Source organism: Suncus etruscus, chromosome 8 (assembly GCF_024139225.1).
Source record: "Suncus etruscus isolate mSunEtr1 chromosome 8, mSunEtr1.pri.cur, whole genome shotgun sequence".
In the NCBI taxonomy this organism is placed as follows: domain Eukaryota; kingdom Metazoa; phylum Chordata; class Mammalia; order Eulipotyphla; family Soricidae; genus Suncus; species Suncus etruscus.
The window spans coordinates 16,197,065-16,210,622 of NC_064855.1; the positions used below are offsets into that span (position 1 = coordinate 16,197,065).

At 49.7% G+C, this 13,558-nt stretch overlaps 1 protein-coding gene across 5 annotated transcripts in view; it reads right to left on the bottom strand.

Annotated features, from left to right (window-relative positions):
• Positions 1-564: 564 nt before the first annotated feature.
• Positions 565-13,558, bottom strand: part of RNF214 (ring finger protein 214) — a 42,884-nt gene continuing 29,890 nt past the window's right edge. For 4 of the 5 annotated variants that reach the window (XM_049778162.1, XM_049778165.1, XM_049778161.1 and 1 more), the window contains exons 7-15: positions 9,961-10,057; positions 9,676-9,764; positions 6,371-6,461; positions 6,002-6,100; positions 5,453-5,829; positions 5,206-5,338; positions 4,912-5,016; positions 4,538-4,633; positions 565-2,044 (exon numbers count right to left, since the gene is read on the bottom strand). In XM_049778162.1, coding sequence (XP_049634119.1) covers positions 1,979-2,044; positions 4,538-4,633; positions 4,912-5,016; positions 5,206-5,338; positions 5,453-5,829; positions 6,002-6,100; positions 6,371-6,461; positions 9,676-9,764; positions 9,961-10,057 — 1,153 coding nt within the window. In that variant the 3' untranslated portion in view covers positions 565-1,978. The remainder of the gene's footprint in view (positions 2,045-4,537; positions 4,634-4,911; positions 5,017-5,205; positions 5,339-5,452; positions 5,830-6,001; positions 6,101-6,370; positions 6,462-9,675; positions 9,765-9,960; positions 10,058-13,558) is intronic. The other variant, XM_049778164.1, reaches the window with a different exon arrangement.

Consider the following 13,558-nt stretch of genomic DNA (forward strand, 5'->3'; position numbering starts at 1 on the left):
CCCACTCCATACTCTCTTCTCTCCATTGGTTCCAACGATTTGTGGAAAATAGACCAAAGTTGTCTAGAGTACCCCCTTTTCTAATTTCTAGGTTTGTACGGTACAACGAAACTGCTGCACTACAGGCAGCCCAAAGGCTATTAGGGGGAGGCTGAAAATTACAAATTTAAACCCCACAGCTAATCCTAAAGAAAGGAATCCACTCAGCTATGACAGCTAGCAGCATGCTGTCCTATGACCCAGGGAGAAGAAGAAGAGGCATACTCCTAAGTCTCCAGAGGGAGTGCTCAGGTCACCTACAAGATACCAAGGAAACCCCCATGGTTAGCTCCTTAAACTCATGCCAACCAGGGAACTGGGCCCCAGGGCAAGAAGAAAAGGCTGTGCCTGTCCGTGGATAGCCCAGGAACCAGGGTCTGAGAAGGAAGGACTAGTGGAAAAGACGCAGCTAGGGCCGAAGGGGAAAGTTACCCTGATGGCAACAGAGGGCCGGGAAGCACCTGCAGGGCCCAGATGAGAGAAATCTCATAGATGATAGGATCAGGATGCCCTCCACTCAACAGCTAAGTTCGCACTATTAAACACTTAATTTTTATTTGTTTAATTCCAAAAGTAAGGGGAGTTATAGCCATTTCCTACAGGAATAGAGACAATAGGATAGAGTGAGGTTCAGAGCTTCAACTGGGAGCTGTAAAGCCAAAGTGGGTGGAAAGGCTTCAGCTCCCACCACTGAGCAGGGCCCAAAGCCTCAAGGCCAGCTTCCCTCACCTTCAGCCCCCATCTCCCCAAAATAGCCTGCATGCCCCTTAGCTTCCTTATCTCTGAAGTTCAAAGGCCACGATGCCAAGATCATTCTGAAAGGAAGTTTGTACAGACCTCCTCACCTGAGTGCCTGCCTGGAAGCTCAACTAAGGTCACTCGACAAGATGGTATGAATGGCTGCCTTAACTTTCAGAGGGGAGAAAGGACTCCCTGAAAGGAGGCCAGAAGCCAAGGAGAGAGGCGAGGGTGCTACAGTGGCTCCCCCAGCACAGGGTCATGGGTTGAAAATGTCCGAGTCTATGCCAGTTCCCAAAGACAAAAGGTAGGATGACGGATGATCTAAAGTGGACAGAGTCTAGGAGTGGGCTAGGCTGGGGGACACAGGGCCTGGTTCTGTTGTTATTGGACTATGAATTTTGCTGCTGTAGAACTTTCTGTAAACCTGATGTCTATGTACAAAGAATGAGTGTCAACACAGTAAAATAGTCAAAAAGTTGAACTATTAGGGCTACCTGTTTTCCCTCGACTAGTCTCATTTTTTGTTTGTTTGTTGGGTCACACCCGGAGATACTCAGGAGTTACTCCTGGCTCTGCACTCAGGAACTACTCCTGGCAGTGCTTGGGGGACCAGATGGGATGCTGGAGAACATTCAACCCAGGTAAGCCTTGTGCAAAACAAGCACCCTACACACTGTACTATCGCTCTGGCCCCAACCAGTCTCGTTTTCTCAGTTGGGGCTAGAGCCACACTGAGGCTTCTGGAGGTTTCCAGAAGCAAGGCATTTGCTGGGACAGCAGAGAAGCACCAAGATTTCGATCTGCACATGGGGGGCCTTAGGAACATGGACAGAGTGGAGGCAGAGACAGATGGAAGCGGGGATGGCCTAGGAACAGCAGCAGGGGCCTAGAGGGTCTTTATACTGTGTCTGAAGACAGCCCTAGGCAAGAATATGGTAGCATCGAGGACAGTCACTAAAACATCACCTTATCTAGACCCTGCAAGGTGAGGGGACAGACCACTGCTGCATCATATACATAGTTTCATTTACGAACATTTGAATACAGACTTTCTATACACACATTACCTATATAATAAAAATGTACATGGCATGAGTATATGTCACCGTATAAATATAGAGTTTTAGAAATCTTGAACCCGCGCTTCCTGTTCACACCAGTTCCTCCTCTGCTTCTTCCCCCGTCGTCAGTCAGGCCCTCATTTAAGAGTTGGGCAAAAAGGACAAGTGTCATTTGTGTTGGTCTGGGCCCAGAATTTGATACACTGGAAGGAGAGAAAAAAAAAGACACAGCTCAGGTTCATGAGTGGGAAGGAGAACGAGTAGCACAAAGTCCCAAGAGCCTGTGGATGTCTATTGAGTCAAGCCAGTATTCCAGGGTTTGACTCTTATTCCCAGAGGAAACTTCAGAGTACCTGGACCACTTCTTTTTAGTCACTATGAGCAAGATGGGTGACTTTCTTGAATCTGTGCTTCATGATACACGGATAGGATACCCACAATTCCCAATACCCTGAACTAGCCAACCTTACACAGGACTTTACGAATTTACCAAAATTCATATGTAAATTCAGTTTCTAACTCTTTGAGGAGAAAAAAAAACACAATACAATAAACAAACCAACATAGTAAAGAATGCTTCATCCCTGCTGCTAAGAGACTTACTAACTCTGCATGGTCACAGAACAGACAGGAATAACATGCCGGCTGGTGAAAACCGGGCAATCTCTTCAAGCTTGTCTGTCAGTGGGGTTCCTGACCTACATTGGAATCCCTATTCCATTCTTATCCAAGCAAACAAAACCAAATTGTTGTTAATTAAAAAAGTTAAGGGGGCCGGAGAGATAGCATGGAAGTAGGGCATTTGCCTTTCATGCAGGAGGTCATTGGTTCAAATCCCGGTGCCCCATATTGTCCCCCGTGCCTGCCAGGAGCAATTTCTGAGCCTGGAGCCAGGAATAACCCCTGAGCACTGCCGGGTGTGACCCAAAAACCACAAAAAAAAAAAAAAAAGTTAAGACACGGGCTGGAGAGATAGCACAGCCGCGTTTGCCTTGCAAGCAGCTGATCCAGGACCAAAGGTGGTTGGTTCAAATCCCGGTGTCCCATATGGTCCCCCGTGCCTGCCAGGAGCTATTTCTGAGCAGACAGCCAGGAGTAACCCCTGAGCACCGCTGGGTGTGGCCCCCCCCCCCAAAAAAAAGACACAGGGGCCAAAGAGATAGCACGGAGGTAGGGCATTTGCCTTGCATGCAGAAGGACAGTGGCTCGAATCCCATATGGCATCCCATATGGTCCCCTGGGCCTGCCAGGAGCAATTTCTGAGCATAGAGCCAGGAGTAAGCACTGAGAGCCACCGGGTGTGACCCAAAAACCAAAAAAAAGGGGGCTGGAGAGATAGCATGGAGGTAAGGCGTTTACCTTTCATGCAGAAGGTCATCGGTTCGAATCCCGGCACCCCATATGGTCCCCTGTGCCTGCCAGGGGCGGTTTCTGAGCACAGAGCCAGGAGTTACCCCTGAGCGCTGCTGGGTGTGACCCAAAAACCAAAAACCAAAAAAAAAAAAAAAAAAAGACAGACTGGAGAAACAGTATACAGCTTGCCTTGCACACAGCCAACTCGGGTTCAAACCCCGGCATCCCATATAGTCCTCCAAATCCACCAGGAGTGATTCCTGAGTGCAGAGCCAGGAGTAAGCTCTGAGCAGTTGGGTGTGAACCAAAAATCAAAATAAACTTTTACAAAATGGGTAGGGGGCACTTTGAGCCACACCCAGCAGCAGGTGCTCAGGGGTTACTCCTGGCTCTCTGCTCAGAAATCATTCCTTATAACTCAAATTCAACTATGAAGAATTCTGTTGATCACAATTGTTTCAATAAAATAAAATGAAATAAAAAGAAATCACTCCTGGCAGGCTTGGGGGCCATATGGAATGCTGGGGATTGAACCCAGGTCCATTCTGGGTAGCTGCTTGCAAGGCAAACGTCATACCACTGTGCTATCACTGTAGACCAATTAAAAAAAATTTTTTTTTGTTTTTGTTTTCAGTTTTTGGGTCACACCCGGCAGTGCTCAGGGGTTACTCCTGGCTCTATGCTCAGAAATAGCTCCCGGCAGGGTCGGGGGACCATATGGGATGCCGGGATTCGAACCACTGTCCTTCTGCATGCAAGGCAAATGCCCTACCTCCATGCTATCTCTCTGGCCCCCAATTTTAAAAATTTTTAAAAAGAAAAGATTTAGACACATGTATCCGTCTTACTGTCAGTTTCTAAGGACTGTGATCTGGTGTTGGGAAGTAGTAGAGAACACTAGTTTTACATGTATGAAGACCTAGGTTTGTTCAGAAAAATTAAGTAAAGCAAAGAAAAAGAGGCCTATTGCTGCTCTAGTAGGATTTGCGTAACTAAACCTGACAGGAAAGGGTAAAAGGCTTGGGTGCAACAACAGTGACCTTCATGCTTAGACATTAATGACGAGGATCAGCAAAAGGAAATGTTGAGGGCCCAGAGAGATAGCGCAGCGGCATTTGCCTTGCAAGCAGCCAATCCAGGACCAAAGGTGGTTGGTTCGAATCCCAATGTCCCATAGGGTCCCCCGTGCCTGCCAGGAGCTATTTCTGAGCAGACAGCCAGGAGTAACCCCTGAGCACCGCCGGGTGTGGCCCAAAAACCAAAAAAAAGAGGAAATGTTGGAGCCAAGGTCAACCATCTCAGCTCGTGGAAAGTGGGAAGCGAGGATAAGAAATAGCACCCACCTCTTTGTGCAGCACATGGGTACAGGCCATGGGGTGCAGCTCACTGGGCTGGACCAGCTTCTGGCACATCAGACACAGCTTACAAGTGGCCGGAGCCTGCGGAACAAAAGGAAGACAGTGGGCAGAGGAAGGCCCCTCCGTGTCTCCTTGCCTTCCATGCCCATGAGTTCATGTACACGTTCTACCAAGTCAGGAGCTTTGGGCACCGAAAGAGAAGTTCATTTGAGTCTAGCTGAAAAACCCCTTGTGTTTTCCCACCTGGGGGCTGCCAACACCCCGGCTGATGAGAAGACTCCGCCCTGCTCTCCACCTGCACCCCTACGCCCTCCTCACCCTCCAGCTTCTCCAGGTCCCTGAGTTCAAGAAAGTCTTACATGTGAAGACCTTCCCGGGTATGAAACTTGGGCAGAAGGCAAGAACACTGGAGTATTGATTTGGGCCAATGGAGCAGGGAACAAAGCCCGGATGCGACCAAGTGGCTGTGGGCAGAAAGATGAGGAGAGTAAGGGAAGAGAGCCGGAGGGAACAGGGCACATCCCATGAGTCACTTCTCCCACAGGGAGGAAGCAGAAGCCGTCTCCTGCTTCCCACCCTCAGTCTTCTACAAAAGTCTGCTCTTTCCTGCAGTCTTGGCAGGCCTGAGCTCTGCCCGGGGCAGGCTGTCTCACCTGTGTGCTGGCTGCGATACGCTCGTGCTCGGCCAGGCGCGCAGCCACCAGCTGAATCAGCTCCTCCATGGTCAGGCCAGCCATGGTGGTCCGGGCAGTCTTAATCTGCTGGAGAATGTTCGTCATCTGGGCCCTGCGCAGGAAGAATGGTAGGGAAGGAAGATCAGACACCATGCTCCAGGAAAGGGTCCTTTCGGAGCCCAGTGGCTCACATCAACTGACCCCGAAGTCTCTTAAACATACGTACTTATTGCATTGCGGGAACCGTGTCAGCAGCTTCTCCAGAATCTTCTCTAGTTTGTCTACTGGCTGGGGCCGGGGAGTTTCAACAGAAGCCTTAACACCGCCCAGGCCTGGGGGAGGCGGGATGGAGGCGGCGGGGGGCATGTGTGGACCATGGGAGCCGACAAGGGAACCCAAGCCAGGGCTGGTTCTCCCATGGGATCCAGGGAGTGGTGGGGAAGGCTGGCTGGACTGGGACAGGGCAGGATTCAGGATGGGGAAAGACAAGGAACGGGGGTCGGCACTGGGCATAACCATGGGCATTGTGACCTGCCCAATAGAGAAGGGCATCCGAGGAGCCAGAGAGGGGCTGGGCTGAAACACTTTAAGCAGAAAGTCTGTCTGCAGAGGGCAGGCGTGGGGGTAGGGGGGGGGCAAAAAGGAAAAAGAAGAAAAGAGAAGTTTAGCAAACTGAGGCAGAAATCCAGAAGCAACTCTCACTCCACAAACTCCACAGACCCGAAATCTTCCCCAACAGGTCCCTGCAGTAGCCCAAGAAGGACTCAGGACTTACCTCTGAGGGGGGTGGAGGCAGAGTGGGTGTGGGGATCTGAGGAAGGCTACTGAGTTTGGCTCCGTTCCTCACCAGCTGGATATGGCTATTGAACTGGTCCTAGAAAAAGAGCAAGGAGCCCTTTGCATGGAGCCAGATGAGGAGAGCAGCATCTGGGACGTTAGAAAATCAGGGAGAGAGAGGGGGAGGAAGAGGAGGAAGAAGAGGAGGAGAAGAAGGAAGAGGAGGAGGAGAAGGAAGAGGAGGAAGAAGAGGAGGAGGAGGAAGAGGAGAGGCCCCAGGCGACAATGCCAAAGGTAACTATGGGCTGCCAAAAGGGTCTCAGTGCAGAGCAGCGGGGGACCCAAGAGCACAGGCCACTTGGCTTACCCGGACATTCTTTTTCATGATCCGAACCCCATTCAGTCTGGTCTCCCATTCCTGCTTGGATCTGACGGTGTCCAGCGTCGGGGGAGTTGACCTTGCAAGTAACCAAAAGTTGTTTTTTGTTGTTGTTGTTGTTTTTTGTTTTGGGGCCATAGCTGGAAGCACTCAAGAGTTACTACTTCTGGTTCTGCGCTCAGAAATCACTCCTGGCAGTCTTGGGGAGCCAGATGGGATGCTGGGGACCAAACCAAGGTGGGCTGTGTGCAAGACAAAAACTCTACCCACTGTGCTATAGCTCTGGCCCAAAACTAAGAGTCATTTCCAGAAGAAAAGTGGAGATAGACCTGGGGTCTTCCAGAGGGGTAAATGGCTGGGACAGGGGCGGAAGGAGGCAGGGAGGTCATGGCTCTCAGTGGCCGGTCTCGCTTCCACGACAGCACCTTCTCTGATAACGTGGGAAGGGAGGTAAAGGACAGTGAAGGAGCAGGTTCCCGCCTCCTGGACGTGCACCTGGGGCCTCCTGACTCCAGAGCAAAAACACAGAGATGGCCTGGACAGCCAATTGGGCATCTGCTTGGCTTTTCCTAGCACAGAAAATGATATGGAGGGGCTGGAGAGGTGGCGCTAAAAGTAAGGTGTCTGCCTTGCAAGACAGGAAGGACCAAGGAAGGACCGCAGTTCGATCCCCCTGCATCCCATATGGTCCCCCCAAGCCAGGGGCGATTTCTGAGCGCTTAGCCAGGAGCATCAAATGGGTGTGGCCCAAAAAACCAGAAAGAAAGAAAGAAAGAAAGAAAGAAAGAAAGAAAGAAAGAAAGAAAGAAAGAAAGAAAGAAAGAAAGAAAGAAAGAAAGAAAGAAAGAAAGAAAGAAAGAAAGAAAGAAAGAGAGAGAGAGAGAGAGAAAGAGAGAAAGAGAGAAAGAAAGAGAGAGAAGGAAGGAAGGAAGGAAGGAAGGAAGGAAGGAAGGAAGGAAGGAAGGAAGGAAGGAAGGAAGGAAGGAAGAGGGCCCGGAGAGATAGCACAGCGGTATTTGCCTTGCAAGCAGCCGATCCAGGACCAAAGGTGGTTGGTTCGAATCCCGAATCCCGGTGTCCCATATGGTCCCCCGTGCCTGCCAGGAGCTATTTCTGAGCAGATAGCCAGGAGTAACCCCTGAGCACTGCCGGGTGTGGCCCAAAAACCAAAAAAAAAAAAAAAGTAAGAAGGAAGGAAGGAAGGAAGGAAGGAAGGAAGGAAGGAAGGAAGAGAAGAGAAGAGAAGAGAAGAGAAGAGAAGAGAAGAGAAGAGAAGAGAAGAGAAGAGAAGAGAAGAGAAGAGAAGAGAAGAGAAGAGAAGAGAAGAGAAGAGAAGAGAAGAGAAGAGAAGAGAAGAGAAGAGAAGAGAAAAGAAAAGAAAAGAAAAGAAAATGTTATGGAGCCCAACAGAGATGATGCCAAGATAGGGCTCTGCAATGAGAGCCCTGTCAGCCAAGAGGCTGAGGGAGTGGCTCAGACAGAGCTAAGTGACTATAGAACAGTGGCTGTGGCTATCAGCTGCTAATCTGTGGGCTGGGCCCAGCCATGGGAAGAAAGGGCTGGAGAACAGTGTGTCAGCCCTTTTTCTAGATCCTACTCCTTAGACTTTGGGTCCCCTAAGTGACTGTAGAAGGTGCCAAAAAATGGCAACAGTTAAAATATTTGGGGCATGGGGCCCGGAGAGATAGCACAGCGGCGTTTGCCTTGCAAGCAGCCGATCCAGGACCAAAGGTGGTTGGTTTGAATCCTGGTGTCCCATATGGTCCCCTGTGCCTGCCAGGAGCTATTTCTGAGCAGACAGCCAGGAGTGACCCCTGAGCACCGCCGAGTGTGGCCCAAAAAACAAAAAATATTTGGGGCATGCAATGGTGAACCATTGCAAACCATTGATTCCAAATCAGCTACTATGTTTCCTGGTTGTATTGTATCTATCAAAGAGAAACATTTTTTTCTGAAGAACGGGATGAAGAGGAGCCTGAGCAGTAGCGCAGGCGATAGGGCGTTTGCCTTAAACGTGCAAACCTAGGATGAGTGCGGTTCGATCCCCCGAGCGTCCCATATGGTCCCCCAAGCCAGGGGTGATTTCTGAGCACATAGCCAGGAGTAATCCCTGAGCGTCGCTGGTGTGGCCCAAAACAAACAAAAAAGAAGGGACGAAGAGATAGCAAAGCAGTAGGGTGTTTGCCTTGCATGCAGCCAATCCAGGACAAATAGTGGTTCGAATCCTGGCATCCCATATGTTCCCCCCAGCCTACCAGGTGTGATTTCTGTGAGCACAGAGCCATGAGTAACCCCTGAGCACCAACGTGTGTGACACCCCCCCAAAATGCACGTGGTCACCCAGGACGGAGCCCAGTTCAATTCCCAGCATCCTATATGATACCCCGAGCCTGCCAGGGGTGATTTCTAAGCGCAGAGCCAGGAAACCCCTGATCGCCACCAGGTGTGACCCCAAAACAAAAACAAACAACAACAACAAAAAAGCCCTAGTTTAGATGAGGAGAAGAGACAATTACTATAATTCTAATTGCAATTAGGGGCCAGGAAGGTGGCGCTAGAGGTAAGGTGTCTGCCTTGCAAGCGCTACCATAGGACGGACAGCGGTCTTATCCCCTGGCGTCCCATATGGTCCCCCCAAGCCAGGGGCGATTTCTGAGCGCATAGCCAGGAGTAACCCCTGAGCGTCAAACGGGTGTGGCCCAAAAACCAAAAAAAAGGGGCCGGGCGGTGGCGCTAGAGGTAAGGTGCCTGCCTTGCCTGCGCTAGCCTAGGACGGACCGCGGTTCGATCCCCCGGCGTCCCATATGGTCCCCCAAGCCAGGAGTGACTTCTGAGCACATAGCCAGGAGTAACCCCTGAGCGTCACCGGGTGTGGCCAAAACCAAAAAAAAAAGAAGAAACGTTTGTTAACAAAACAATTACTAAAACATAGTACTGCCCTCAAAACATGGGCTGGAGAGAGAGCACAGTGGTAGGGCATTTTTGCCTTGCACCAGGCTAACCCAGGATGGACCTGGCTTCTATTCCCAGCATCCCATATGGTCCCCCAGCCTGCCAGGAGCAGTTTCTGAGCACGGGGTCAGGAGTAACTCCTGAGTGCCGCCAGGTGTGGCCCAAAAACAAACAAACCAATTACTAACACAATTACAGATGGCCTTGTTGGCTTTGCCGGCCTTGCCGAAATGCCAGAGGAAATGGCTCTTGGATAAAACATAAAAACTCTTGGGGCCAGAGCAATGATGAAGGTAGAACGTTTACTTTTCACACAGCTGACCAGTCAGGAAGTTACTTACTTGAGATAAGTAAGATGCAGTTCTGCCTCTTTTTCAGCTTCTTCCAATTTCAATACCAGCAATTCTTTCCGACTCTCCAATGATAAGATCTACAGAAATATACACACACACACACACACACACACACACAATCTTTATTAATTCCACATTCATGAAGCCCTGGCTACAGGACTAAAGTGTCTGCATGGTAAAATACGCCTATGGTTAGCATTACAATACAGCATAAGACCATGCCGTCAGGAGGTCAGAGGACGGAGAGCAAGGTTTTTGGCATGCAGTTCTCACCTCTGCTTTCCATGCCCGTTCCGTCTCTTCCAGAATGTTCCGATTTATCTCGCCATCCTGATTCTTGAGTCGATCCAGCTCCATTTCCCACACCTCTCTGCAAGACCAGAACCCCAATGCACACCACTATTTATAGTAGCCCTCACTACAATAGCTAAGACTTGGAATCAACCTAGATGTCCCACAACAGATGAGTGGATCATGAAAAGATCTGGTACATATATACAATAGAACACTACACAGCTGTAAGGAATAGGGCAAACATGCAATTTGCTGCAACATGAATAAAACTGGAAAATATTATGTTAAATGAAGTAAGCCAGAAGAAGAATAAATACAGAATATCAATTATATGTGGGATTTGGAATAACTTCATGAAGAAATGCAGTGGTTTAAGTTGTCAACAATACTTCAGGGCCCAGAGTATAGCAAGGAGAAGGGAAGAAATTGAGTGGAGAAGGAGAAACATAAATATGAAAGAATGGGAAACAGGGACCAAGAGGTCTCGTGTACACTGGCACTATTAAGAAATGACAGAATTGGGGGCCGGAGAGATAGCATGGAGGTAAGGCGTTTGCCTTTCATGCACAAGGTCATTGGTTCAAATCCCGGCATCCCATATGGTCCCCCCGAGACTGCCAGGAGTGATTTCTGAGCATAGAGCCAGGACTAACACCCCCCCCAACACACACACACACACACACCCCAAAACACACACCCCCAAAACACACACACACACACACACACAAGGAAAAAAGAAAAGACTGAATTAAATATCCAGGCCAGAGTTAACAACAATGAACTCATGAAACCCACACTTTAACAATCAAAATTTAAAATGGGCCTATTCAGCTGGCAGGCTGGGGGGGCAGAAGATGAGAAGATGGTAGCCTTCGATGCATTCTGGGAACATTGGTTGAGGGAGACACTGGTGGTGGGATTGGTCCTCAAACATTATGTATGAAACTCAACTATAACAACTTTGTAAATCACAATAGTTTAAAAAGTAAAAGACAAGAACCCCAAAAAACTGAAGGAGGAACAGCAAATGTGCCAGGGGACATCACAGGCAAAGAAGAGCCCAAGCTCTTTATCAGGTTCATCTCAGACACCAGAGGACATAGACAAGGAAGGTGAGGTCTGCCAGAACTGGAAGACCACCAGAGTCCACCTGAGTTTTTAGTCCCCAGCAGACCTGACTCTTTGATTCTTTTCTCTGGCTTCCTGCAAGAGCAGCAGCAAGGAAGCCCAAAGCAGAAAACTCTCTCCTGGAGAGGAGACCCAAAAAATCCTTGGTAGTTTAGGAACTATTGAGAATATGGGCCCGGAGAGACAGCACAGCGGCGTTTGCCTTGCAAGCAGCCGATCCAGGACCAAAGGTGGTTGGTTCGAATCCCGGTGTCCCATATGGTCCCCCATGCCTGCCAGGAGCTATTTCTGAGCAGACAGCCAGGAGTCACCCCTGAGCACTGCCGGGTGTGGCCCAAAAACCAAAAAAAAAAAAAAAAAAAGAATATTCTGCTTTGTCTTTTCCTTCTGGAGGTCATACCCAGAGGTGCTCAGGGGTCTGCGTGGGGCCAAGAATTGAGGTTCAGCATGCAAAGTCTGAGCTTCATTCCTTTGAGTCATCTCTTCAGCCCCACTTTAACCTGTCAGCTCTCGGGGACCACACTCCCAGTGCAAGGCTCAGTGGCCCATTTAGCACTGGGGACCAACCTGAGCTTTCTGCACGCAAAGCATGTGTTTCAGTGCTTTCGGGCATCTCCAGAACTGCCCTTTGAAAACTTTTTAATGCTTATTCTACTATTTTCTTTTTTTTTTTTTTTTTTGGTTTTTTTTGGGCCACACCCGTTTGACGCTCAGGGGTTACTCCTGGCTATGTGCTCAGAAATCGCCCCTGGCTTGGGGGGACCATATGGGACGCCGGGGGATCGAACCGCGGTCCGTTCCTTGGTAGCGCTTACAAGGCAGACACCTTATCTCCAGCGCCACCTTCCCGGCCCCAATTCTACTATTTTCAAGTCCTGAGCTTTTGCAATTACACACAGTTTAACAAAATGACACTGGCACTGTGAGTTGTGTTGATTCAAGCCAAGTGTGAGTCACTGGTAGTACACACTGGCATCAATGTGCAAAGAGATCAGAGAGGGGCTGGGCGGTGGCGCTAGAGGTAAGGTGTCTGCCTTGCCTGCGCTAGCCTTGGACGGACCGCAGTTCGATCCCCTGGCGTCCCATATGGTCCCCCAAGCCAGGAGCAACTTCTGAGCGCATAGCTAGGAGTAACCCCTGAGCGTTACCAGGTGTGGCCCAAAAACAAAAACAACAACAACAAAAAAGAGATCAGAGAGCCAGAGTGATAGCACAGTAGGGAGGGTTCTTGCCTTGCATGCAACCGACACAGGTTTGATTCTTGGAACCTCATATGGGCCCCTGAGCCTACCAAGAGTAACCCCTGAGAACTGCTGGAGTTACTGCTGGGGGTTGGACCCCCTCTACTCCAGTGCCAAAAAAGATCAAGTAAGACTCTGAGAGAATAAACCCATCAAAATGTACAGGTCTTACTTGCTTTAGGTTTCAAAATGTTTTCAGGTTGGTTTTTTTTTTTTTTTTTTTTTTTGGTTTTTGGGTCACACCCAGTGGCGCTCAGGTGTAATCCTGGCTTTACACTCAGAAATTGTTCCTGGTAGGCTTGGGGACCATATGGGATGGCAGGACTCAAACCACCATCCTTCTGCATGCAAGGCAAACACCCTTCCTCCATACTATCTCTCTGGCCCCATGTTTACAGTTCTTAAAAATTAGTAGCAGAGGGCCCGAAGAGATAGCACAGCGGCGTTTGCCTTGCAAGCAGCCAATCCAGGACCAAAGGTGGTTGGTTCGAATCCCGGTGTCCCATATGGTCCCCCGTGCCTGCCAGGAGCTATTTCTGAGCAGACAGCCAGGAGGAACCCCTGAGCACCGCCGGGTGTGACCCAAAAACCAAAAACCAAAAAAAAAAAAAAATTAGTAGCAGAAAGATAGTCAATGGCCTAGAGCAGTGGTCAGCAGCCTGCAGCTCAAGAGCCACATGTGGCTCTTTACACTTTTAATTTGGCTCTTCTGTGTGCCGGGCGGCCACTCCAGGAGTCGGGACTTTGTTCCTAGCCTCTGTCAGAGCACACCCTGTGTGGCTCTCAAAATAAATTTCAATCGTGGTTTTGGCGAGATTTGGCTCAGCTGAAAAAAGAAAGGTTGCCGACCACTGGCCTAGAGCTCATATTTTGCATGCAGGGAACCTGGGTTTGTTCCCCAGGACCACATGGTCCCATTAGCATCATGGGGATCAGCCCTGACACATAAACTAGGAGCAGGTCCTGAGCACTGCCCTCAATGCCTTTGGCACTCAGGGGTTACTCCAGGCAGACCTGGGGGACCATATGGGATGCCAGGGATCAAACCCAGATAGACCGTGTGCAAGGCAAACTCCCTACACGTGTCACTGCTTAATTTCTTTATTTCTTTTTTTTTGGGGGGGGCCACACCCATTTGATGCTCAGGGGTTACTCCTGGCTAAGCGCTCAGAAATTGCCCCTGGCTTGGGGAACAATATGGGACGCCG